The 25,020-nt window shown below is 42.1% G+C and overlaps 2 protein-coding genes across 7 annotated transcripts; both read right to left on the bottom strand.

Moving 5' to 3' along the window:
- Positions 1-1,375: 1,375 nt before the first annotated feature.
- On the bottom strand, positions 1,376-7,560 carry rskra (ribosomal protein S6 kinase related a). 2 transcript variants are annotated; one of them, XM_049576474.1, is made up of 12 exons: positions 7,337-7,560; positions 5,507-5,749; positions 5,350-5,433; positions 5,191-5,259; positions 4,036-4,105; positions 3,387-3,494; positions 3,170-3,210; positions 3,059-3,086; positions 2,635-2,724; positions 2,245-2,333; positions 2,047-2,157; positions 1,376-1,965 (listed from the first exon to the last, which is right to left on the bottom strand). In XM_049576474.1, exons 1-12 carry the CDS (start codon positions 7,547-7,549, stop codon positions 1,666-1,668), a joined length of 1,446 nt encoding a protein of 481 aa, XP_049432431.1. In that variant the 5' UTR covers positions 7,550-7,560; the 3' UTR covers positions 1,376-1,665. The 2 variants fall into 2 exon arrangements, with proteins under 2 accessions (XP_049432431.1, XP_049432432.1); XM_049576475.1 differs by having other exon boundaries at positions 2,113-2,157.
- A 122-nt stretch (positions 7,561-7,682) lies between these two features.
- LOC125888811 (protein KIAA0100-like) lies at positions 7,683-24,988 on the bottom strand. Of its 5 annotated transcripts, none has more exons than XM_049576425.1 (40): positions 24,853-24,988; positions 24,164-24,303; positions 23,887-24,013; positions 23,690-23,739; positions 23,442-23,583; positions 23,240-23,358; positions 23,061-23,121; positions 22,803-22,986; positions 21,913-22,036; positions 21,672-21,796; positions 21,506-21,573; positions 21,271-21,407; positions 20,859-21,013; positions 20,221-20,414; positions 19,775-20,072; positions 19,154-19,359; positions 18,008-19,061; positions 17,648-17,839; positions 16,901-17,103; positions 16,539-16,657; positions 16,216-16,439; positions 15,913-16,103; positions 15,607-15,706; positions 15,285-15,484; positions 14,902-15,199; positions 14,660-14,817; positions 14,100-14,306; positions 13,635-13,734; positions 13,346-13,528; positions 13,044-13,165; positions 12,787-12,942; positions 11,991-12,112; positions 11,728-11,908; positions 11,223-11,309; positions 10,620-10,730; positions 10,400-10,535; positions 9,924-10,048; positions 9,734-9,835; positions 9,239-9,373; positions 7,683-8,979 (listed from the first exon to the last, which is right to left on the bottom strand). In XM_049576425.1, exons 2-40 carry the CDS (start codon positions 24,232-24,234, stop codon positions 8,794-8,796), a joined length of 6,753 nt encoding a protein of 2,250 aa, XP_049432382.1. In that variant the 5' UTR covers positions 24,235-24,303; positions 24,853-24,988; the 3' UTR covers positions 7,683-8,793. The 5 variants fall into 5 exon arrangements, with proteins under 5 accessions (XP_049432382.1, XP_049432383.1, XP_049432381.1 ...); XM_049576426.1 differs by having other exon boundaries at positions 24,164-24,300; XM_049576424.1 differs by lacking the exon at positions 24,853-24,988 and adding an exon at positions 24,581-24,776.
- Positions 24,989-25,020: the final 32 nt, after the last annotated feature.

The raw sequence follows: 25,020 nt of genomic DNA, 5'->3' as shown, positions 1-25,020 counted from the left end.
GCAGTGGAAGTCCGAGTAGGGCAGTTGGGAGGGATGGTGGATGGGTTCAACAACCCCAAACTTTCACCCAGGAGGCCGTTGTTCGCTTCCTGTACGATTGTAGGGCCAAACCCTGTTCTTCTTTCCTAAACCCAACCATGTGTGTATGTTTGCAAAAGGTAACTAGTGTGTTTGTTGCTGAATGAAAAAAAAATGTCAATTTGCAGTGTTGTATTGATGTAGTGCATTTATTTTGAAAGAGACTCCATACAAACTGTACATTTCCTGTGAAAACTAAAGTTTAGTTCAAAAACAGACAATGCATCTAACTGGCAGAACTTGACATGGGGTTGCAAAACGTCAGGAACCAACGCACCCAGAGTACCTTGCACTTCATATCAGCATGGAAAGTCCATGACTAAACATGTGACAAAGTCGGAGTGAGAATATGTTGTCATTGAGATCCGCATTTAACAACAGCAAAACTACTCGTGCAGTATAATCCAAGTCTCATTTGTCCAGTAACATGCTCAGAACTTTCCAAACACATGTATTTCTGCTAAAAGCCTTACTATTTAAAACACATCCGCATAAAGTCATGCAGGTATTACACACAGCCGAGTAGCGTGCCAAAGCAACTCCATGGAATGCGCATGCAAAGTTGAAATACATGTGCTTGCCGATGTGCAGTTGTGGCTCAGGAGTGTGATGTGGTGCAGGTGGCACCCTGTATGGCAGCCTTGCATGGCCACCAGTGTATGAATGTGGCTGTGAATGAGGCATATAATGTAAAGCAATTGGAAAAATTTACCATTTACCAAATTCATACTTCATGTATACCTGTCCCCGAGGAAGATCATGAGATACAACCGAAAGCTCTGGAAAAAGCTAGTAAGTGAACTTTGAGTTAAGATTCTTTAAACTGTGAAACTAATGCCTTTTAATGTTATATTGTAAGAATGTTGCAGTACAAGATAAATAATATGTTATTTGAGTGTGTAATGAAACACATTCAGTATACCCAGTGATTTTGGGGATAAGGTAATATTCAAACACCTGTACATGAGCACACAACTCATAGATAGTAACCAGTGATGCAGTGGAGTGTTAACATAGTCACATTCTTTTTATAGCCATTTACAGAATGCCCACCTATCAGCCAAAAAACACATCAGAATATATAGGACAATATACCCACTTCCTCCTTGGTAACCTAACCATCTACCTAGTAGCACACCTACCTTGTCAACAACTACTGCACCACTGATCTTAACTAAACCCTTCAAAGTGATTTGATAGAATTTCAATATTGTCAATAAACAACAAATTATATTTATAGGTATAACACAACTTTATTACACAATGACAGCAATAAACTGTAGCAACATGTGGTTGAAATAATAACGGAGTTGGCTGCAGACCTACAGCAGGAACCTTTATAAAAGGCTCTATCAGGAACAACAAAAAGGATCTCCTATGGGAACAAGCTAAAGAACCCTGTATGGTTCTAGTTAGCATCTTTATTTTTATGAGTGTACATACAGAGGAAATCGAACTTCTGAACACTGTAAAAATAGAAGAGCAAGTCCCAGGGGGCGACACATGTATCAGAGACATGTTCATAATCTGCATAATTTCTCATGTCTAGCCAACGTCTGTATCCAGGCTCATAAACACAGGCCAGTCTTATGCTTTACAAGTCTGCTGTGTAGCTGGGCTCAGGTCCATGTTGGCCAAAGTAGGAGACAGTTCAGTGGGAGTTGTAGGAGAATGAAGGATTCTATCACAGTCAAAGCTATCGAAATCGTCCAATGACAGGCCTCTCATTGCTGTGGCTGCCCTGTCAGGATGAGTCCTGAGCTCCAGGATGGCTTCCACAGGCGTCTTTTCAAGGATGAGAGAGTCGAATGAAATGCCATGAAAGAAGGCCTGCATCTTGAAACTCTCCAGGATATGAAGCCGGTTCATTGGGTTCTTGCACAAAAGCTGCAGATACAAAACAGATGCACATGATAATATTTCACTCAGAGGGTATAAACTAGAAACAGGAGAATCTCATTTGCAAACCTCAGTGAGCAGTAAGTTCAGAGCAGAGCTGAAGGTCTCAGGCAGGACATAAGGAAAATCTTTGACCTTGTTCAACATGGTGCTGTGGTTTGGCTCTGCAGGGACTGGAAACTGCACAGAGCAAGAGAAAAAAGCGCTCAGACAGTTCACACAGGACCACATGTAGAGCTAATAAAGCATGAGTTCATGTGCCCTCACCTCTCCTGTGGCCAGTGAGAACAACATAATGCCAAGAGACCACCAGTCAGCAGCGTGGTTGTACGGACCTCCGCTTAAAACTTCAGGAGCTGATCAGACAAAACAGGACAACAATTATGTAAAGAAAAAAGAACAACACAGAAAATAAAAAGGAGTACATCAGAAAGACATGCAACATAACTGACAGCACAGTGGAGCACAAAAACAACATAAAAATTGCATCACAGGTGCATCACATTCATAACTGGGTCAACTGAATCCAATGGGAGTGAAACGCAGGTGGGGCTCCAATGTTGCTCTCATACAGTCAGCCAATATGCAGCATAGCGTAGCTCAAACAGACACAAATGACTCTTCAATCCATGTGAGGAAATTAAACCAAAATCTCACCCATGTATTGGATTGTCCCGCATATTGTGAACGCTTTGCCTCCTCGTTTCAGGCGCCGCGAGAGTCCGAAATCAGACAGACGAAGGTGACCTGAATCATTGAAAATATGTTGAAACCAATTTATTTTGACAAAGTTAAAGGCATTTACACCATAAATTGATGCAAAAAAATGAAAAAATAGGTGCATAAAAATTCACCAAAAGTAAATTCATGACTTTTATGCGTACATGCATTTTCTTGATCCTGTTTTTGGCTGTGTCCTTTATAGTCAGGACTTTTTTTATTAAGTGGTTTGCATTGTTTTTAATGTAGTGGTTATAGGAAGGCTGCTGGGAATAGTTATAATAACTATAATGTAATAACCAATAACAACTGTCTGAATGTTTTTACAGGACAGAAATCAAAAACTATAGACATGCATTACCTTGATCACTTAAAAGAATGTTCTCCATCTGGAAAAGAAGTTAAATTATTGTCATAAATTAAAGTAACAAATACACATATGGATAAATGCATTCCATATAAAACATCATACCTTTACATCTCTATGCATGATCCCCAAGTCATGCAGAAATCCTAGAAATGACAAACACACAAAACGCATAGATAAACACAAGATAAGGAGGGGGCAATGTTTAAAAAGTCTTAAACACACACACGTAAAACTCAAGCATGATGTCTGTGTCGACACATGTCAATGCTCAAGGTCAGTGTGCTGAACTCTTAATGGTGAAAGTCTGATGAACACTAACCCAGCGCACTGCCCAGCTCTGCAGCAAAGATCCGAACCTCATCCTCCCCAAAGCGGCCCTTTAGTAACCAGTAAGTGTACAAGTCTCCAGTGCTGCAGTAGTCGCACACTGCAGAGGACAGCACACACACACAGTCACTTTTTGTGTCTTAGAAGCAGCTAATGCAGGCCAAAATCCTCTGGAATAAAATATCAGAAATGAGGAAACCACAAAGAAGAAAATAAAAAGATTGGCTCATCACTCTGTTGAGGAAGACAGTGGGATTAAAGCAAAGTCAAGTCAAGTCCAAACCACACACACTTCTGTCTTGTTGATGACATGTTAGCTGAGTTACATATTTTAATACCACTTTTATGAATTCATGATCACGTTTGGTAAAGACGGGAGGGTCATGTTGGCAGTGCAGCATCTGCAGCCACACGCAGCTGAAGATGTGAGCTTTACCCTGCACCCTCATTAGATGGCAGTGTGCCTCTTCAGCATCCAGCACTGAGATTCAGAGATTTGCAGTTAGGCAGCACACTCGTACAGCAAAACTACTTTATGTGGGACCACTAAGGAGGAAACAAAAGTGCTCAGACGCACAGACAGGATCATAAAAGGGTAAAGGGGTTGAACTATATGCCACTGTTTACACTTATGAACTCACTAATGAAGAGATGGCGCTGTGTCTGCCAGCAGTCCCGCAGATTGTGGATGAATGGGTGTTTGAGCTGCCGCTGCAATGCAACAGTCAACACACACACACACACAAACACACACACACACATATACACAGTGAGAGTGAATATAACAGTGGGAGATGGACAGGAAACGTCCTACAGTATGTTTCAGATAATACACTGAATAGAAGAGTGAGGACAGAAAAATATAAATCATTTTCCTCTTTGTCCTTTGTTTAATACTGCAACCATGAGTACCTTGAGCAGCCATATTTAAATGTTTTATTTAGATTTTTCTGTTGTTATGCTGAGATATATATAACTTCTACGTAAGTAAATAAGCAGGGCTATAACTAACTTTTTTTTTTTCAGACTAGCCTGCAGATTATTTTCTGATCCACCGATAAATAGCCAAGTCCATGCCACTGGTTCTCAACCTTTTCCATGACAAGCCCCCCTAAACTGATACACATTAGGTCACAGATTCCAATTTGATAAGATTTTGGTTGGCATTTTGGGTGACACGTTTTTGGCAGAGCGTCTGAGGGTCCTCCCCCGAGAAATTTTGAGCATCACATTCATTTCCTGCATTCTTGTGAATTTTTATGCAACAATGTGTGTCTTATCTGCATTACAGTGGAAATGGCATAGTACTGCCTACACTGTGCACAGCCGCCTCATGTTCTTTCCATTTTATAGCACATTGCAACTGCTGTTTAGGTTGTATAATGCCACCACGTACCTTACCGGAGGCTTTGTCGCATCTATGACTCATGTTCTAGCAGTTCATCAAAATAAAACTACTACTACTTTTATGTTTTTATTGGGCGTACAAATACATATGTTCCAAATACTGAGGGGGAACGTATGTATATATTTATACATATAAATAAGGACCCCTGATTGAGTACCACTGGTCTATGAAAGACATTAATACCATGATAAAAACAATCAACAGATCCTTATTATTAAGTAGCTGGGGCCAGCAAATATTTGTCATTTTGCTTCAAAAACCATCACAGATTATCAAAGCATTTGTTTCAATCTAATAGTTACCGCTGTAGCTTTTGTATATGATTAGTAAAGTAAAAGTACTTCTGTCTACTGGTACCTTTTTCCACATCTGAGTTTCACACTGATACCTGAATGATGACTTCTTCTTTTGACTGCTCCAACACTTCATGCTTCAGTATCTCTGACTTTGGTAGAACCTTTGCAACAAAAAAAAAATGATTACACAAAAAGTATTTTATGTTCTCATATAATACTGTTATAATACTGATTATTACAGCTGAACTGACCTTCACAGCGTAGGTCTTCTCTTTGAAAATGTCCTTCACTTTTAGGATGGGTCCATATGAGCCTTTGGCTATGAAGCCCAGGATCTGTGAGCACAGACAAACAGTTATCTCCACATTTTCCACCATTTTGTTTTTCACTTCTGTTGAACAGTCTTACCTGGAAATGGTCTTGCCCAGGAAGTGTACGCTGGGGGAACTCAGGCAGAAAGATGGAAATGAAAGGTGGAAGAGTCGTCTCTGTGTCCTCTGGAGGCAGCAGGAGTGTGGGAATGGGCGGTCTGTTTTCCAGTCCCACAGGCTGAGAAAACGCAACAGTGTGTCTGCGTCTGTGAGAGATGGAGACCCCCAAGTTTGAGAGGAACCCATGGCTGAGTCGACGCTGAGCAGGTGGTCTCTCTCTCTGGATAATAAAGAATAATGCTTTATGATGCCATGAGGGGTGGAATGTAATAAAGCAAATGTACACAAGTGGTTTAATATTATGCAACTTTACATGCCAATCATGGGCGGATTATGAGACAGTGGGCCCCTGGGCACAGATATGCAAAAGGCCCCACCACCTCTCCTACACAGGAGCAAGACACACAGACTTTATAACTGTTTAGTCTCATTTTGCTATTGTTTTGGATCTCTTTGTAAATGTTAAGCATCTCTCTGTGGTTTTGTCTTTTAGTCATCATTTTAGGTCTCTTTTAATTGTTTTACATCTATTTGTAGTCATTTTATGTCCTTTTTTTGGTGGTTTTGCCCCTTTTTTATTGTTGTACGTCTCTTTGTAGTCGTGGTTTTGCCCATTTTTGTTATTCTTTTGTGTCCCTTTGCTTTCGTTTGCATCTCTTTGTGGTATTTTTGTGGTAATTCAAATCTTCTCCTGGTTGTTCAGTGTAAACTTGAGTAATATTTTGCAGGTAAAGGGAGGCCCCTTAAGATTTGGGCCCCTGGGCCTGCACCCGGTAGGCTCATTCAGTAATACATCCATGACTCCAGTACATTTTAGAGGATAATATTGTACGGTTACAGTTATCTCAAAGCTAAAGTTACTTTGCAAATAAAGATAAACCTATAAATTAAATATATAAAATATGATGCATTGTTAAAAATGGAGTACCAAATATTGTTTTCAGTCAGCTACAATATTAAAATGCTGCTTACATATTAATGCATGAGTTACAATAGTCATATAGTTTAATATAAAATCATATCATAGGCCATTCTGCAGCATATTTATTTTGTTATTTACCACATTTTGTTAATAAACCTCTACAGGTCTGCTTCATCAAACTTTTCAATGCATAGCTTTTACTTGTAATTTAATACTTTTACATTTCAACTTTTACTTAGTATGTCTCTCACCACTGCTTATAGTGGGAATGATTTCATGCACCTAGGTTGCCTCAATAAATATCATTTTTAATCATATAAGCCAATTATTACTTAGGCTATGACTTTTCTATTTTGTTTGAATATTTAATAACAAAATTTGATTGAAATTAAAATACAAATCTAGCCAATAAGACTTTAGAAATTCAAACACACTTTCCAGTGCTCATGATGCCTCAGGCTGCAGCCATTTCAATCAGCGCTGCCTGCACAAAATCAAAGCGAGCATCTATTGACCCTCGTGCAGCTGGTCGGGAGGAAGGTCAGTGATCACTTAACCAATCAATAGCTCTATTTTTGACAACACTTCACTTTGATGCTGCGGACATCTTGTTTCGGGGAATACACGCACTTTGTTGCTTTTAAAACACGTTGAATCGACGGGAAGCATTTATTTAAAGCTTAGCACCTTCAATTTTAAACATCCAGAGAAAGATGAATTTTTCTAGCCTATATATTCCTTAGACAAATACCCACTGCGCAAGATAAGCATTCTCTCACTGTCGGCAAACATTTTCTTTGTATATATTTTTCGGCTCACTTCTCCAGCTCATCCATGATATCAGCATGTGAATAAATCCAATCTGACGGAATTTGATGGACTCACCTTCCTGGGTTTACTGATGTCGCTGCCCATGAAGAGAGCGAAACTATTACGCACAAAAATGAGTAAAAAAAAAAAAAAAAGTAACAAATTCAGCTCTTCCTCTTGCGTCCTTTCCCCGCTGCCATCATCACCACCACAGCTGAGATCCACGTGTTCGTCTGTTTTAGTGTCTGAGGAGAGAGAGATGTTTGCAGCGTGTTTGCAGGGAGTCATCCGCAGCGAGGAGCGCGATTCCGCTCCAGTTAAAGCTGTCAGATTAATGATCAATCATCCCTCTGTTCCCAAACTTACTCCGACTCACAGACCTGCCCCTGTGTTTTATTCTGCACAAACACCCAAACACCACTGAGAGACTATAACACTTTTTATTGACAGATAAACAAAAAAGCCACAGAGCTGATAGAAATGTGAATACATCTGCTTTTGCGATATGAACCGTTTAATTGAAATGTTCGGGGGGGCATCTTCTTCTTCTTCTTAGAATAAAAATGTGACAGAAATAAGCAGCACGGTTATACAGGTAATTCAACAGAAAACAACCGTGGTTACAAAAATATCAAAATACTTTGCATAAAAAAGTGCTTTAGTAATAAAATTTACAAAACATACACTCAGCAGTTAGCTGCAACATATTTTCTTTTTTTTCTTTGCCACAATACCATCAAACCAAGTGCGACATTAAACAACACATAAACTGTTTTTGCTGCTCTGTTTTCGATATATATTGCACTGGGGTGAGGTACAGTCACACAGCTAGCTGAGGGGTGCACAAACATTTAAAGACAAAATAAAAAATCTTCTGTGGTCATGTGTGTGAAAAGGCTTTCCTGTCAGAGTGACACTCATACAGCCATTTTTCTTTAATTGATAAAACATATACTGATATATTTATTTATGGCAAAAATCTTCTTACAGCTGACAGCATTGAAGGTGCTTCCAGTCGAGTCCTATTTATTCTAGCGACATACAGTGGTCCTGAGCCAGCAGGAGAAGGTGCTCTCAGTCTTGCATTTATAGAAGCAGAGGAAACTAACAGTGAAGTGCTAGCTACGCACTGTAAATCTTCCTCGCTACATTCAATGCAACATAAGTGGTCATCATTCTGTATGTGAAATGCAGAGTGAAATTGTAATGGCACACAAATAAACAATATATATTTGGTCAAAATGGCACCCTTCTAAATCCTGGAGCTGTTCCAGTTACCCTGCATGGATTTTGGCCATAAACTCAAATCTGAGACACAACAAAAAAGTTCAGCAGGCTCATGATACAGTAAGGTATCCCCCATAAACTATTAGAAATGCTCGACCGTCTCCCTTTTTCATTGAGATTCGCAAAGACAGACTGATATTCTGACCCCTGCGAGGCAGTTTTTCCCTGATCCTCATGCCGAGGGGAGTGCGGCAGCCGCTGCAGAGCTGTCGAGCTCTGCCTTGAATGTGTGAGTGTTTGTTGCTTCACTTGCGTCGACTGAAGATGCTCTTCTTGCTGGAGCTCTTGTCTGCGGTGCTGAGGCCGATGAGGAGCCGAGCCTTCTCATCTTCCTCCTGCTGCTGCAGGCTGTTGTCCGACTTCCCTTCAGATGCCTTCCCCCGCAGGTCTGAGCCTGAGGCCGGCTTAAGACGCAGCTTCTCCTTTATCATCTGAGCAGCAAAGAGCAAAAAGAACAACTTCATTATTACAGAACTTTTCATTGTCAGGGCAAATTCATGCCGTTTTCGCTCCTAGTCATTCTTGGTAATCATAAATAAATGAAAACAACTGAAGGCATGCTGCAACAAAGGATAACTAATAAACAATAGATTGATTTTACCACATCTAGGTCTACCTTCACTCACAACTGATACTTCAAGCTGTGAACATTTAATAAGGAGAGAAGCTGAAGTAATAAATATTATTTACCTGTGCTACAAGAGCTTTCCGGCTGTCCCTTTTCACAGCCATGGCAAAGTCAAGCCACGTCCAGGTGTTGTTGTGGTACTCCAAACAAGGCAGAACCAAGTTCAGGTCCTTCCAGTCCACACTACTCTTCTCCCCCTAAAGAACAGGGATTTTACAGACAAAGATTAGTTCAACATCTACAAAAACAGCATCAGTCTGGACATAAAAAGGTGCCTTACTTAGTTAAAAAGTTAAGTTGCACACCAGCCATTGTAGTTAATGATTTATAGTTATAGTTTAGTTAATAATCAAAGTGCTAGGAAAATAATGATTTTCCACAGCTAGAGACTGTTTTGTATGAATGACCTGAGCTGTCTTGAGGTCAAGGTATTAAGAGAATAATCCTTTTCGGTCTTTTAATTCAACCTCATTATCCATAATGATGAACAGGCGCTAAATAGAAAATAACAGTTAATTTTAGAGCTCACTAACAGCTGTTGTGCACAGAAAACCCACCTTGTAGCTGACACAGAGGGGCACTTGGGGAATCTTGATGTAGATGAAGGAGTTGTTCATAGCAGCTCGCTCCTTCATCTTATCAATATCATCAACAGGATGCTGGTGGGCGGAAATTATTAAATGCATGACATTTCTTTATTTTATTATTCGTGACATCTAAGCACATACTATCAAACAGCACTAATACCTCTGGAGGTTTCCTGAATGACCTCCTGACCCCCGCAGTGCGGTTCAGTCCCTGGGCGACACCTTTGCTGGGGCCCATAGCACCCATGGTGTCCTCTGATGACTGCCGAGGCTTGACAGGGATACCTGTGACAAAGACCGCACAGGCATCAGCGCTGTGGCCTCTGGGTGACTCTGCGCGCTACACCTTATACTCCCACTGAGTCTCTCTCACACACATATCTCAAGGTCATATCCAACGTGACAGAGCCTTTAATAGATCAGAGGGATGACATAACACAGTAATAGACTATTTGATACACACATATACACACACACATACACACACACACACACACACACATCTGTCAGAGAAAATGGAAACTATTATTGATTTGTGAGTTGGTGTAGATTACAGCCTGGTCACCCCACTCAGAGACTAGACTGAGAGCTACTCAGCTTACTGCTGTCATATCACCACTGTTGACAACAACATACCTGTGGTAACCAATCTGAACTTGTCTTCCTCATCAGTGACCTCCTCCTCTTCAACATTTCTTCCTGGGAAGAAAAATCCCATCATCCTTTTGAAGAACTGGTACATCAGCTGGATGGTGAGAGGCACCACGTTCACCTGATGAAGGAATCAATCGTTAGTATAAAACACAATCTTAACGTGTCAGTGAATGTGGTTGCATCGGAATGTGATGTTCCTCACCTCAAAGTGTTCCTTCACAGAGATTCCTCCCACTGGGGGGCGCACTTTACTGAAGATGCGCAAAGCAAATTGACGTCCTGACTGGCAGTTGCTCTGAGGACGAAGTACTACCTATAAAAGAAGAGGGCGTTAATTTCATCCTCAGCGACATCACAAAATAATGATAAATAGTTAACAGCACATTTTAGCAATGATTTGAACACAGTATGGGTGACCCAATATGTTTGAGTGATCTTGCAATGAGTCCTGGGTCACACATGCATCAATGACAACGTGCATGCAACACTGAATATGAAGGCCTAAAGAGCCACAGAGTGATCCCATCTGGACAAACATGATGGAGTCAACACAGACGTTACGTCTTGTCACTGTATGAGCGCTGTACATACCCTCACACGCTGCACAGAGAAAACCAGGCAGAGAGTCATAAATATTGGATACTTCAGGCTTTTGGAAATACTTACACGACAATTTCTCTCAATTTAGTCAGCATCAAAAGTATTGAACTAGAACAGTGACAGTAAGCTTTGGCATTGAAAAAGAAAACATCTGCACTGAAAAGTTCTGATGAAAAATACAAACAATAACAAGAGTCAAATGTACCTTGTATGCTGCATTAGGCAGCAGGTTGTTCATTGTGAACCACCCCAGCTCAAGAAGATGCTCTGCTGTGTCGTCAGACTTGTTAAGCTGTGGGAGGAAAGTCAACATTTATCATCCAGCACTGATTAAGTATAATAATTGATGTGTCTGGGTAAGATATCATCAGATACTGAGGTGCAAATTGTGTTTTTGCAGTTCATTTTTTTGCATTTAGCTAATGCTTTTTTAAAGAGAAAAATACAACAAATGCAAAGATAGGATCTGTTAAATATCCCTGCTATCCTGGGATGGATCTTGGGAATACAGACTGCGGAATAAAGGCAAGAGCTGAAGTAAATCAGAGCTACAGAGGGAGGCAGAGGTAATGGTTTCTGAAGTGCAATATTAACAGAGGATATGAGAGAGGATAGATAATATCGTAAGTCTTCAGGTAAGTTTTCAGCCCCTAATGGAAGTTAAAAACAGACTCTGCCATCCTGTCTGCAGCACAATCATCAGTGCTCACCTTACTGTACATAAATCTCTGCAGCTCCAACTCAGCGATGCCAAGCTGGCCGTCCTCTTCGGTCAAACACCAGCGGGCCTGGGCAAAGTAGATCTCTGTTCTCCTCACCACGCTCACATCCTCTGGGGGCTTTCGCAGCTCCAGCTTGTTTGCCCGTTGCAGCTGGAAGTCCTTAAAACACCTGAAAGTACAAGGATATTTATATTTTGACCTGTGTGCCATATCTTCTCAGTATTGGATGTGAACAGGTGCCGATGTGAGACCTGATGAGAATGTTGAGCTCTTCACTCTTCATCTGCATGTCGTTCTTCTCCTGGTTTAGCTGGTTCTGCAGTCTTGTGTTGATCTCCATCAGTTCATCTCCGCTCAGTTCCTCAGGTTGTGCCTGCAAATTTGAAAAATAATAGTTATTTTTTCCATGATGCGTGGCCACTAAACCTGCACAGAAAAGAGAAAAACAACCTGGAAATCTCAAAGCACATGTAAAGGGGGAAATGCACCCACCCTGAGCTGCGCTGCCAAACAAATAGCGCCTCAGTGCTCCTGTGCTATTTGCACATATTTAAATTAGGTAATATGCAAAATCGGCCCCTTTCTATGGAAATGAGCCTCACTGCAAAAACAGTCCAGTTCACAAAGATCTGTGCCAATAGTAACATGCAGTTACAGTGAAATTATTAGTGTCTTCAGAGAGCTGGCAGTTACTGAGGCGTGCTGACAGGCTGGGATATTAAATTCAAATACGGTTTCTCTTTGTCACATTTAAATTCCTTGCCTGAAGTTTTGAGGAAAACTTCTACAATTCATCAGTCAGGACCTGTAGCCCACTTTCTAAAAACGTCTGTTTTCTTTTCTCTCTGCCTGCCATTGTTCTTGGTGCTAAGGCACCAGTTATACTTGGTCACATGGATAACTGTACTCAGGTGCAAAAAAAGGGCAAATGCTGTGAAACGGCCCTTGAGCTGGGGCAGACAGGGGTTGCAATCCATTCTTTATGAATTTGCCCCTCAGTTTTAAATAACAGTGGAGATTTAAGGAGCAAAGCGCTCTGTGACTCACCCTGATGTTGGAATAAATCTGTTTCTCAAGGCGTCTAATCAGGGCAAGGTGCTGCCTGACCGCCTCCTGGAGGTGCAGGATGCTGCTGCGCTGTTCCTCGGGGTTACTGGAAATTTCCAGCTGGAAGCGCACACGCTGCTTTTTCTCACTATGCTCCTATATGTCGAGAAGATTTAAAAATTAGAGATAAAACATAGCTAAGGACAAAGAAATAATTTGCAAATTGGGACCATTGACCATCTGATGCTGCAGCCTACCTTGCGTCTGGGCTCCACGTGCAGCAACAGGTTGTTGACTATGTCCAGGATCATAGCGTACTGAACAGGGTTAGTGGATATCTCAAGATCGTGGTGAATGAGGGTGAAGGTGTCCACAGCCCCTGTCAAATCAAAATAATACAACTCTTTAAAGCTTGAATATGGGAACTTAGTAAAAATGATAGTAACATCCCCCTCTTCACCTGACATTTTCAACATAGTAATCTGCCCCTTTTAAAAGAACCCAGATGCATCCTTCCTTGCTGGTAGAAAATACAGAGTATGTAGGTGGCCAGACATACCAGCCTGTTTTTTCAGCAGGTCCTCCTTCTCATGGTTATTCCTTAGCTCCGGTGGTTTGATTTGTGTTGCCAGCTCTGGGTTGATGTCGTGACTGTAACTGATGTAATGCATCCTGCAGCTACACCGTGAGATGATTCGCTGAACCTGCTGAGTCTCGTTCACCTGAGCTGGCTGGTTCCAGTCTACAAACATAGATAGGAAAATTTAGAGGCTGCGTGGTCGCTGTCATACAACGCACCACTTTTTTTTTTTTATCCAGAACAACCCTGCATTTAAGAAGTCATTCACCTGTTGTGGTGCTAACCATTCCTCCCACAGCCTGGCCACTCTCCATCAGCTCCAGCACTGAGTCGAGGTTACGCTGCCTGTGCTCCTCTATGTTTTTCACCTAAACACAACAATATGAAGCAAATCAGAGCAGGAATAGATTAGTTACTCTAAAGTCTCGGCTGTGATATTGTAGTTGAATAGATAGTTGTCTTTGTGTTCAAATTAGGTGTGTTATATCAGAATGCAAAATAGGATATCATGCAATGCATTGCTAACCAACTGAAAACTTTGTTTTATCTCTGATATCAGTACGAAGAAAATGTAAAATCATTTATTGTGCCACTAAAACACAGTTGGAAGGAGGGAAAAAAGAATAATCTTTAGTTCTAAATGACTAATGGCTAATTCGTATTCTTCAAAAGGTGTTTTATGTCTCATCCAGGCCTTTAAGACAGCGTGATGCAACTACAGAGCTGTGCTTGCCTCCAGCCACAACTGTCTGTCCTCTTGCTCAGACGGGTTGGGCTCCATGGTGGCAAAGTACTGCATGCCATCCAGCAGACAGGTCCAGGTGGTTTTCTGCTTCAGGGTGTCGTTGTACCAGGCTGGATGGTGCTCACATTGAAGCAGCTGAGCCTTTGCTGCAGACACTAGCACACAGCCTGCAGTCTCTGTGCCGCGCAACATCATCTGAATAAAGCACAGCAGACAGAGATTAAAACACTGGGCTGGATCAATCTGCATTCAAAGAAAATTACAATTTGGTAAAAAGAAACCTTTCAAGATCACAGAGCACATTTTTTAGTTTTGAAAGAGCTTTATCAGCCCCTGTTGTAGGATGCTGTGGCCACAATTGCTGGATTTTCTCATTCCATAATAGCATATATACATATACTTCAATTAGAGGTCAAAAGATGGAAACTAACAACACTAGAGTAAAAAAGCTTTTTGAAGTGACAATAAGTAGGAATTTACATGACCTTACAACAATGAAAGCTAAACAAATCTTGGACAGAAATGAGGAAAATAAACTATCAAGGCACCTGACAGTTGACCAACTCGATAAACCAGTTGCGGTTATAGACATCATCAGTCTGACAGGCTGCGATGCCACACAGCTGGTCGCTGACACCTGAGTCCTCCTCTGAAAACACCACAAACTTGTCTGTTTCTTCAATCAGTTTCTGGAGCATCGAGGTTCCTACGGAATGAAAAGCAAAAAGGAGGTTAGTGGATGTTTAAAGACTCTGCGATTGTCTTTGTCCTACTCAAGCTATTTCCTCACCTTCATTTTGACTTTTTTCTACTCGACTGACGGTGGGCACAACTGGTGTGGTCGGGGCTGTGGTGGGAGAGTAGTTGGAGGGAGAACGTTTGAGCTTTTTGGTCTGCAGCTGTGTGTCGATCCTCAGACCCTTCAAAGCTTCAGTGGAGAGGTTTCTCTTCAGCACAGACGCCTTTTTATAACCGTCATACAGCCCAAAGGCTATGTTCCTGTTAGTGGTGGTCCAGGAAGCACGCAGGTCCACTAGGCGGAGCTTGTGAGTGTAAGAGGCGTTAGTCTCATCTTTCTGGTTCACCTCCTGTCAAAAATATTCAAAAAGAGTTCCATTATGAATTCTGTGAAAGTAAGGAACAGGCTTATTACTGCCACCTCTGGGCTTTTACCTCCTCCATGCGGTTACTCTGTCTCTGGTAGCTCAGGGAGGACAGGCTGAGCAGGTGAGTCTTCTTCACCTGAGCGTTGATCTGGTGATCTGCTGTCTCGTCCCAGGTGGAGGCCATCAGGTGAACGGTCACCTGGGATAGCTCACTAACCATCTGAGTCACATTCCATTCGGAGATCAGCCTCCTCATCACAGTGCCAGCTGAAAGACAATATGATACACACACATGCATCCATATAAAAAAACTACTTGATGTTCTGTTTAAAGACTAAATTAAGACATCTGTATGAATTATTAATTTATGTTTCTTTCAACACCCATACCCTGTGGAATAAGTCTCTGTGCCCCTCGAGTAAAGACGTGGCCTTTGTTGCATTCCACTTGAATACCTCTCTGCTGGGCAAAGGAGGCCCAGTAATGCACCTGAAGGACACACATTATGTAGAAATACAAACATATGGTAGATATTAGCTGTAGAGAAATAAAGGCGTGGACCTCAGTAAATTATTTGTCAGAAATCAAGGTACATATTGTACTGTGGAAGTGACCGCAAATGCAGATTACACGGCAAAACAAAAAGCAGATTTTCAGTGGACTGTTGCTGGAAGGCAGCCTAAAAAAACACTTACTTGTAGTTGTGGGAAGGCAGCTGTGTAGGACATCTGTTTGTAGTGTTGACCCAGCTTCTTGCGGATAGGCCTGAGGCTGTGGAAGAGCTTGCCTCTGCAGATAGGTCGAGATACACCCGTCCATGTGGCCCAAAAGTTCTGCATCCAGCGCAGAGTGCTGCTGTACAGCAGGATTCTGGGCTGGTAGGGTTCTACAAAGACAAAATATATAGTTCTCTACAACAAAATACTTATATGATACTTACTTTAAAACACAGTGGGCCTATCTTAGTTAGACAGCGTATGTAACAGAGTTGCACATACCTGTGCCACAGTGCTGGTTAAGGTCCATGGTGATGGAGAGATTGAGGTTTTCAGAGCGAAAGGCTCTGTAGGAGTCATGAGGTTGTCCTGAGGTCACATCTGCAACGTTCTCCGCACAGCAGAGCATCACAGCATGGTGGTCATGGGGGTTGCCATGGCAGAGCCATTGGAGGTCAAGGGTCATACACAGGTTAGGCAGGTGTAGAAAACAGATGTCATCATACCTGGTGTGGGAAAAAAGCATGAGTATTACTTAACAATTCTATAAAAAACACATTTAAAAGCATTTAACAGCTGTTTTCCCCTCTGACAGCTCCACTTACTTTGATGCTGTTCTGACATTTACGTCCAAATCTCCTTTAAAAACAAACTGGCCGGGGTTCCAGTCAAAGTTCAGCTTACTCCACTCCCAGTGAAGGTTTTCTGTAGTGTTGTAAGGATCCTGTGAGAATGAGATTCATCCTTATGTTAGATTACGTGAATCATTTTATTTTGCATCACATAGCTCAGTTACAAGAATGTAAAACATAAGAAACTGTGAGGGTGCAGGATGTACCATTAAACACACAGTGAGTGTAAATGCCAACCGATCTACTGATTTGTCACTAACTTTGCTAAACTTCTTCCTGCATAGATCTACCTCAGATTGACAACAGTTGAGTTTGTCACCTGTACATTGTTTTACCTCTGTAGCCAGCTGATGAAGATTGGCCTGGTCAATGTCCATAACCCAGCGCCCATGCAGAAGGAGACGACTTTTGTCCCACCAGGCCAGAGGAGGCGAGGGATCAACTGTGGGTTTGGTCAGCAGGTCAACAGACTGGCCAATCAAAGTCCAAGCAGGGTCCCAACATGGCCCCCACACAATAGTGTACAGAGAGATGTTCGCTGCGTAAAGAGAATATTCAGAGAGAGATATTAGCTTTCATCTTTTAAAAAATAAATAAACAAAAAAAAGTAAACCTCACATTACCCAACAGTAAGACTGCACAACTGGGGCTAAAATGATTGCTCAATACTGATTAAGATTTACCAGCATCATGAACTAATCACAATGGTATGTCTTGCTTTTAGGAAACAAAATCACTGCACTTCTCTTTTGCACAAGAATTTTTTTAAAACTAGCTTGTTACTGTGTTTCTACTGCAGCAAACTTTATACTTTGTTCTCTAAAACTGGGCCTGGGCATTTTACAATATTTAGTGTTACACATATGCAGGGTTTCTCTCTTACTTTGCCCCTGAAAATGCTTACTTCTGCTTTTTAACTTCTGTTTTGGTCACATGAATGGATACTGCATATTCCAAAGCTGTGACAGGTCAGGCATAACAAAGAGCTGTGTATGTCTGCTGGGAACTGGTAATAAAAAACAAACAGACCAAGTAATGTGCTTGGAGAATAGCATGGTGACAGCATGAGTCCTGTAACTCACATTTGAAATCATAGTAGAACTTGAGTGGTGGCATATTCCTGTGGACCGTCACGTCTCCCCATGGCGGACCAAGTGGGACAGTCTCTTTGCGGTGAGCCCTGGCCTGTCCATCCTGCTCCGTCCCAATGAGACGTCCTGACAGATCCCAGTCCCGGATCTCAAACAGGTAGCGAGGGTAATCCCTAATTCTCACTGGCACAGTGGAACGGTTGAAAAGACATAAGTAATTTTTGCATGGTAGAGGTAAACTATTATCTATGAAGCCTTTAAGTTTAATTACATGTTATTTCTGACTGAGTCTCTAAGTCCTGTCTCATATCTGCAAATTACTGCTGTAAAAATTTTTTTTTATCAACTTACCCAAAAATGCAGCCAGTTTAAACTTGACAGCACGGCACCACTGGACCACCAGAGGGAGTCCATCTCTGGGGAAAGGACTGATCCTGTCAATGTCCCTCAGCTGCTCTCTCACCTTCTCTGGCCCATGGAGAGACTGATCAGCCAGGGCTACTAGCTCCAAGTCTGACACAGTCCAGGTCAGCAGAGACTTCCTCATGGGTGTGTTGGCATAGAGGCGGCGTGATCGCTGGATGTAGATCTCAATGTGCTTTTTCTCCAGTGAACTATACAGCTCTTCAATCTTTCTGGCAGGAAGAAGTTCTCCGTGCTGCTTGCGTAGATCTGCCACTTTCTTATCCAGAAGCTGAAGACGTTTTGCACTTTCCTTGCTCTCATCCTTCATTAGCTCATAGTTGTCTCGCAGCTTGATTTCAAAGATGTCATCCAGGAAGACAAACGAGAACTGGCTGATTTTGAACACAAGGTCAGGAGGTAGGCGTTGGACTGTGGTGACTTCGCTTGTGGAACGATGAAGCGTCTTCAGCCACTTCTGCACACTAATGGCCATGTCAAAGGTGTTTGAGAAATTGTACTGGTAGGGGAACTCAACAGCCATAGATGGGCAAGTGAGGACCCAGACACGGTTGTGAGGAGTGGTGAGAAATGGGAAGGTGTCTCTGTGCAGCTGCATCTCAGTCAGCTCTGTGTGTGTTTCCACATCTAGATCTTTAAAGGTCACAATGTTGTTGCCATCAAAGTTAAAGATCATGGAGGGAGAACGTATGTGCATGGACCCAGTGTGCTTGGAGAGTGTGAGGGCTTCTGTGTGCAGGAGAATGTAGTTCTGCTCACTCACGTGGGCTGTCAAACGAGTGCAGCCCAGTTCAACACTCACACGCAGCCCTCGAGTCTGGCCTGAAATGACTTCACTCTCTGTAGGTTTGACTGGACCGTCGTCGTCTTCTTTCTCTCCGCGAAGCATGTGCCAACAAGCCTGAGCTTCACTCATGTGCTGATATAAGACCATGTGGTCTGGTGGCGTCCATTCGACAGTGAGCTCCTCTTCACATTGAACCTGATTAAGATACAAAAAATGAATACTGACCCCTTCATTGATTCTATTGATTCATTCAGTCCAAAGCAATAAAACTGATAATATCTGATTACCTGTAAGGTTTGGGTGGTGATGAAGTAAGAAAAGGCTATCGTGGTGAGTTTGAGCACAGGGCTGGGGGTCTGCGAGGCGGGGCAACATGACTCCATGTTCTCTGTGAGTGCTTTGATGGCTGACAAGCTAACACCTTGAAGAGACACAGTGGAGCTGTTTGCAGAGCTCTGAACTTCGACAGTGTCCATCCGCAAAGACACGGCTCCTGTAGACGACACATGAGAATATAAGATGTTAATAATGCTGATAAAAAAAAACTAAAGAACTGAAAATTTTTGGGGGTCTTTGGCTGCACAAGATTATGAAAATGCGACGAGACATTTGTAAGAGGAACGCCTGCAACTTTTTGTGCTGGCTCTGAAATGTACTACTACAATACTTTTGGCCATTTGTTTTGTTTTTTTTTTTGCTCAGATGAATGTGTTTGTCAGCATTTAAGATGAATGACAACATAGCAGAGGTCTGAGGTGGCAATCAACAAATTTTCACTTTTTCCTTATCTGTTTGATCTCTTAAAATGTCAGAAAATTGTGACAAAAAGATGATCACAATTTCTAAATGCCCAAGGATATGTCTTTAAATAGATTATTTTGTTCTTGCATGTTGTGAAAATACCTCACCTGCTAGATTAGACAGTGTGAACACATTAACATCCTCCAGACAACAGTCCAGTTTAAACAGCAGCTGCTGCTGTGAGGAGGGGATGGGCTGGACGGTATCGTCACTAGAGGGAGACACTGAGGCCACATCTGACAGCTGTGACCCTGTGTCACGAGGAACACAGATGAGGGACAGCAGGCGAGACAGACACAGTGCACAGGTCTCTGAGAGCTCCACTTGAAGCCCTTTCAGACTGGATTTCACACTCAGACTCGAAGGGTGGCTACTCGACTCCATGTGGGGTCGCATTAGACTCCCCTGGAGAGATGAGTTTGAAAATACAACATTAGCAATCAATAATAATGGTATGATGCAAATAAATCCTCTGACTAATTCATTTACTTAACAAAACGTGAAAAAGAATCATTATGGACCCAATAAAACATCTAATAATTAGTGCTCCTACCTGAAGACTGAGCGTGTCTAAAATTAGTGCTTCACCCCACACATGTTTACCAGGAGGGTGGGGTGCTTGTTGGATATGAGACCCCTGACCCACTCTCCACCAGAAGTTGTCCAGGGACAGTGAGGCACGCCGGTGCACATTCTGGGTCTCTGTGCTCTCTGGGTCAACTTTACTGTCAAGAAGATGCTGCAGTTCTGCAGATACACGACGTATGAGTCATCAGAAAACATTTCTTTGTGGATATACATTGAAATTTGCTGCAGTATAGAGATTTAAATTGCCAACAAAAGCCAACATGGGTATAAACACGTACAAGTTAATGTGTAACTTTAAAGGGCACTCTTAAGAAAAGTCCTTCTCTAATCTACTTTGGCATGTTTGGAAAAAGGTTGACCTAAAAGTTGCCTACAGAATAAGAATCGAGAATATTTACTGAAGGAAAATATGTTGTAACAATAGCACAGGACTTGCACATGATGTTAAGTAATCATCACATTGAGTGCTGTTGCTGAGCACAGGGTGTTGAGGTTATACTTTAACACAACCATGCCCTCATTTTGCTTTGTAGCAGTAACATCATATGACGTTCACCTGCCTTTCTCTGTGCACGTGTGCAGCATATTAAAGGCCTACATTACCTGCACTGGCAGAGAGAAAGCCTAGAGCAAAAGGCGTCGTGTCTCCGAGCTGAACAGACACATTAACATTGGACACGGAGGAGGTGATCATCACAGGGGCATCCAGGTGAGGGAAGCGCCTGAAGAAAAGGAGGGTGGGAAAATAATCTAATGGACTACACACCGTGATAACATCATGGAGCAACACAATACAGAATGAGAGATGCGTAAACACAGACATGGATAAGAAAGAGAAGACAGTAAATGGTATTAGATTATTTTTTTCACTGCAGTGGGTGACTTCTCACACAAAAACAATCATTCCTGTAAACGTTTAAAGGTGTCACAGAAAATATCTGATGATAATCCCGCCAACCTGAGTACTGATTGCAAGACAGCAATCGAAACCTTTGATTTTCCTTGTGCAACTTGCCTTTTTCTATGTGCTGCTTTCCTGTGGATTAGCTGTTCCCATGGAAATAGATTTAGCCAATGGGAGAACTCCTGGTGACGGTAGTGGATGATGCAAGTGTTGACAGTGAAAGACCCCGAGATGTCAACTGACGTAACCTAAATGTAGACAAACATGAGTCAAAGTCAAAATAATGTCAAATGTGAGTCATAGACTCAAGATGCTTTGTAATGTGATCATCGAGCATCTTCCTCACCTGCAGGGCTGTCTTCAACGCGTTTACACAAAGGATTCTTTGCCGACTTTGTGAGAGGAGAAGTCCATCTGCCAGTGAGAAGGGAAAAAAGTGAATGTGTTATTCATAGCTTTCTCCTTCATCCAACTCTCTCTGCATTGCGTCTGGCACCCAGCTGTCCACTAACCCTCCAGAAGGAGCTCCAGGGAGCTCTGGGGAAAGCTCAGCTCAGGAGTGAAGCTTTTAAGAGGAAGCTGCTCGTCGTCACGTCCATAGCAGACTTTTAAAGACTTCAGAGTCCAGTTCAGGTGTCTGTGCGGAAAGGAAAGAAAAGAGTGTCAAACGTTTAAATCAATGAGTCATTCGATAGGGAATCAAATTGTGCAAAACAACAACTATATGCAGTTGATGGAAAAATGTTGACTCACCTTTTCTGGCTGTGCATGGACAGGGTTACATTTGTATTATCAAATTCCACATTGACCTTGTGGGGAATCAGCCGATGAAACCGTTCCACAGTCTCAGTCTGGATGAAGTCAGTGTTTTCACACTCTGAAAAGAAACAGTGTTAACAGTATTATAATCTCAGTATAACATCGAGACTGCCTCCTGAGTGAATTATTGTGTCATGTGTCTTTTTTGTCCACATTTTTTTGTGTGTAGTTACATATATATATATAGACAAAACTGTCAACAGTCTGAGATCCTAGTTTCAACAAAATATTTCTTTAATTTCTCATTCATTGAACAAGCCCCCCAAAAGACAAAATACGTCAAAATACTTGACTTAATGTGACAAACTTCTTCTTACTTTTCAAATAATTGCATAACTCTGACTGCGTAGGTTAAACTGTATCCATTTATCATTAAGCATGTGGACATTTTAAGCACCTACAGAGGTCAATCAAGCTCCATGATATGACCTTGTCCTCATTTTTTGCTGGTTAGCAGAACAGCTAAAAATATCACAGACAGTGGTAGGCAGGGGTTTTAAAATAAGCAGAAGCTTACTGATGTAAAGTCAGTGGAAAACAACTAATAGTGACACCACCGTTTTCATTCTAGCTACTTGTTAAGGGTACACAAGTGGAGACAATTAGCTTGGGCAATAAAGGGCAAATCCAGCTCACATGCAGACCAGCTCTGCTTTATAGATTGGTTATAGAAGTTGCCATGCCCCACACCTCATACAATCAACACAGCATCCCAGATGTGACATGAATATCCCAGAATTGATTCTTTATTGCCATCGCTACTTTGCTAAATTATTCAAATAATCAATTTGATGTTTCAGAGATCAGACTTTGCATTTGCTCACCAGATTCATCCTGAATGTTCTTTTTTGGGGACAGGGGCAATAAGAGTTGGCTGAGAAAAAGTCCCTCGTGCAGCTCTGCTATAAGCGTCCTCACGCTCAGGGACAGACAACCCGGCTTCATCTCAGGCAGGCTCACATCTCCGGAGAGCAGCAGGCTCAGAGCCACTTCAGCCAAACATATATCCTACAATGGAGAGCACGTTAGTCACACACATTCAATCACAAGTTTCTATTTTTAGGGAAAAAAGAAGAACTCACCAGCTGACTGCTTTTAAGCACTTTACTGCTCAGCTGCCCAACTGAGAAGTCCCACGCCAGCCTGTAATAAAAAACCTTGTAGCATGATCCTTAACGAGATACTCTTTAGTTTTATTAAACTTAATAGGTAATTGAGATCAGGATGAGATGGATAAACAGAGTGTGAGCTGTGCAGTTACCTTTTACTCTGGTGGTCAAGTAACAAGGTGATGCCTGTAACGGTCATATGCCACAGAGACTCTGACAGAGCCAGGTTCAGCACCATCACATTGATCGAGCTGACGTGGAACGACAGCAGCTGAAAACACAAGATGAGAAAAAGGTTAACACTTTACACATATCAGTAGCAGCAAAAATGTGAGCTGCAGTGAGGCTCCATACTTGGGACAGGAAGCGTAGCGTTGTGGGGCTGACTGAAAGCTTCCCAGACTTTTTTCCATGGCTCGTCTTCACCAAAGGTCGGAGTGGTGCTTGCAAGTCAAACCTAACTCTGGTTTCACCAACACACAACGCCAGGTATCTCCTGAAACACAAACGTGCCGAAACTGTCTCAAATAATGGAGTTATGTATCCTCATATTTAAGGGTTTAGCATCTGGAATTGATTTGCTAAAATTTGTGACAACTTACGGCAAATCCTGGTTTAGAAGTTTACTTGAAATCCATATTCTGTCAATTTCCTGTCATAAAGAGAGTCACTGTTACGGTATAACAAATCACAAAAGTACCACTGGCCATTAGTGAGACAAACATGTACCCCTGAAATACAAGCAGCCTCCTTGAGTGAGCTCGCTGTATAAATGTCATGTAAACACAGTGTGTCTTACCAGAGTATGCTGGGGGTGAAACTGGATACTGACTCCTTGGACAGAAAACAGCCCGACTGATTTGATCTTTAGATCAGCATTCAGTGCAGTATGGAAGAATCGCACAGCCAGGGTGCATATGAGCCATCTATAAGTAACAGACAAAAGCAGAGATCTTGCACATAAATAGGGAAACTCACTGACAGTAAACATATGGGTTAAATATGAGTCAAACTACATCAATGTCGCCTGCAATTTGCAATCACTGACACACTGTAGAAACTGATGCTTCTCTTACCTGAAAATGACACATAACAAGACAATCCCACAGAGAAGTATGAGCAGGAAGGATATCAGTAAGAGAGACATTGTGTCCCAAGTTGTTCACACCCAAATCTCGGACATGAGTCTGGCTACTCCAATATCAGCTATCAGCTGCTGTCAAAGAGGAAGAGATGCACTTCAGTTACCACACCTTACAGTCAGGTGTGTGACTGACTGGTGGCAAGAAAACAACTATCAGTGACTTGTCTGTCACTGTAACGGGCTGACGCAACATTTGCTATGCAAATTCACGAACGTTAGTTTGTGTTTTTCAGCTAACAGTCACAACTAGCATCACAGAGCTAACATTGCTAATTTACTAGTGTAGTAACAAACCAAATGAAATAGCATGTAGCTAAACTTTTATCATTGTAGTGTGTAAAACAGTTACCTTAAAGCAGTCCTTTTTAACAACCCAACAGTGGCAACACAGTGGCTCATTGTTAAGAGGTAGTAGCTCGAACGAATCAAACTTGAAATAGTTAAAAATGTTGGTCGCCGCGTCATCCGAAAATCAGTAGCAAATCCGTGCTAACAAGCTAATGCTACAGCTAACTTAGCTAGCATAGCTGCGAGACTGGTGCACAAGTTAGCGCTGTTTTTGTAACGACTGTAAATGTCTTTGCCTTGCGTTGACTCCACTTAATCTTCAAGGTGACTTACCCGGACATATTCAACTGTTTTCGTAGCACAGAGCAGTTTCATCTGACAGTTCACTCTGTGCTCAGAGTAAACACTCCGGCTCTGTGCTGCCTGCCTGTTCCGCCCTGCTGCTGCTCAGCTGGCAGCTCAGTTCACTTGCAGCACAGAACTGTGACAAGTGGGAGAGTT

The sequence above is a fragment of the Epinephelus fuscoguttatus genome, linkage group LG5 (genome assembly GCF_011397635.1).
Source record: "Epinephelus fuscoguttatus linkage group LG5, E.fuscoguttatus.final_Chr_v1".
NCBI lineage: Eukaryota > Metazoa > Chordata > Actinopteri > Perciformes > Serranidae > Epinephelus > Epinephelus fuscoguttatus.
Note: the sequence above shows the minus strand (reverse complement) of the source record. Positions and strands in the feature narration are given on the sequence as shown.

Coding starts and splice junctions, on each gene's coding strand:
- rskra (XM_049576474.1), bottom strand. CDS start 7,549: ATGACTCCCTGCAAACACGCTGCAAACATCTCTCTCTCCTCAGACACT. Junction 5,260..5,349: donor AGAAGACCTACGCTGTGAAG/GTCAGTTCAGCT, acceptor TTTGTTGCAAAG/GTTCTACCAAAGTCAGAGAT. Junction 3,211..3,386: donor AGAGCTGGGCAGTGCGCTGG/GTTAGTGTTCAT, acceptor TGTCATTTCTAG/GATTTCTGCATGACTTGGGG.
- LOC125888811 (XM_049576425.1), bottom strand. CDS start 24,234: ATGTCTCTCTTACTGATATCCTTCCTGCTCATACTTCTCTGTGGGATT. Junction 15,485..15,606: donor ACAGAGACTTATTCCACAGG/GTATGGGTGTTG, acceptor ATTGTCTTTCAG/CTGGCACTGTGATGAGGAGG. Junction 11,909..11,990: donor GAGCTCAACATTCTCATCAG/GTCTCACATCGG, acceptor TTGTACTTTCAG/GTGTTTTAAGGACTTCCAGC.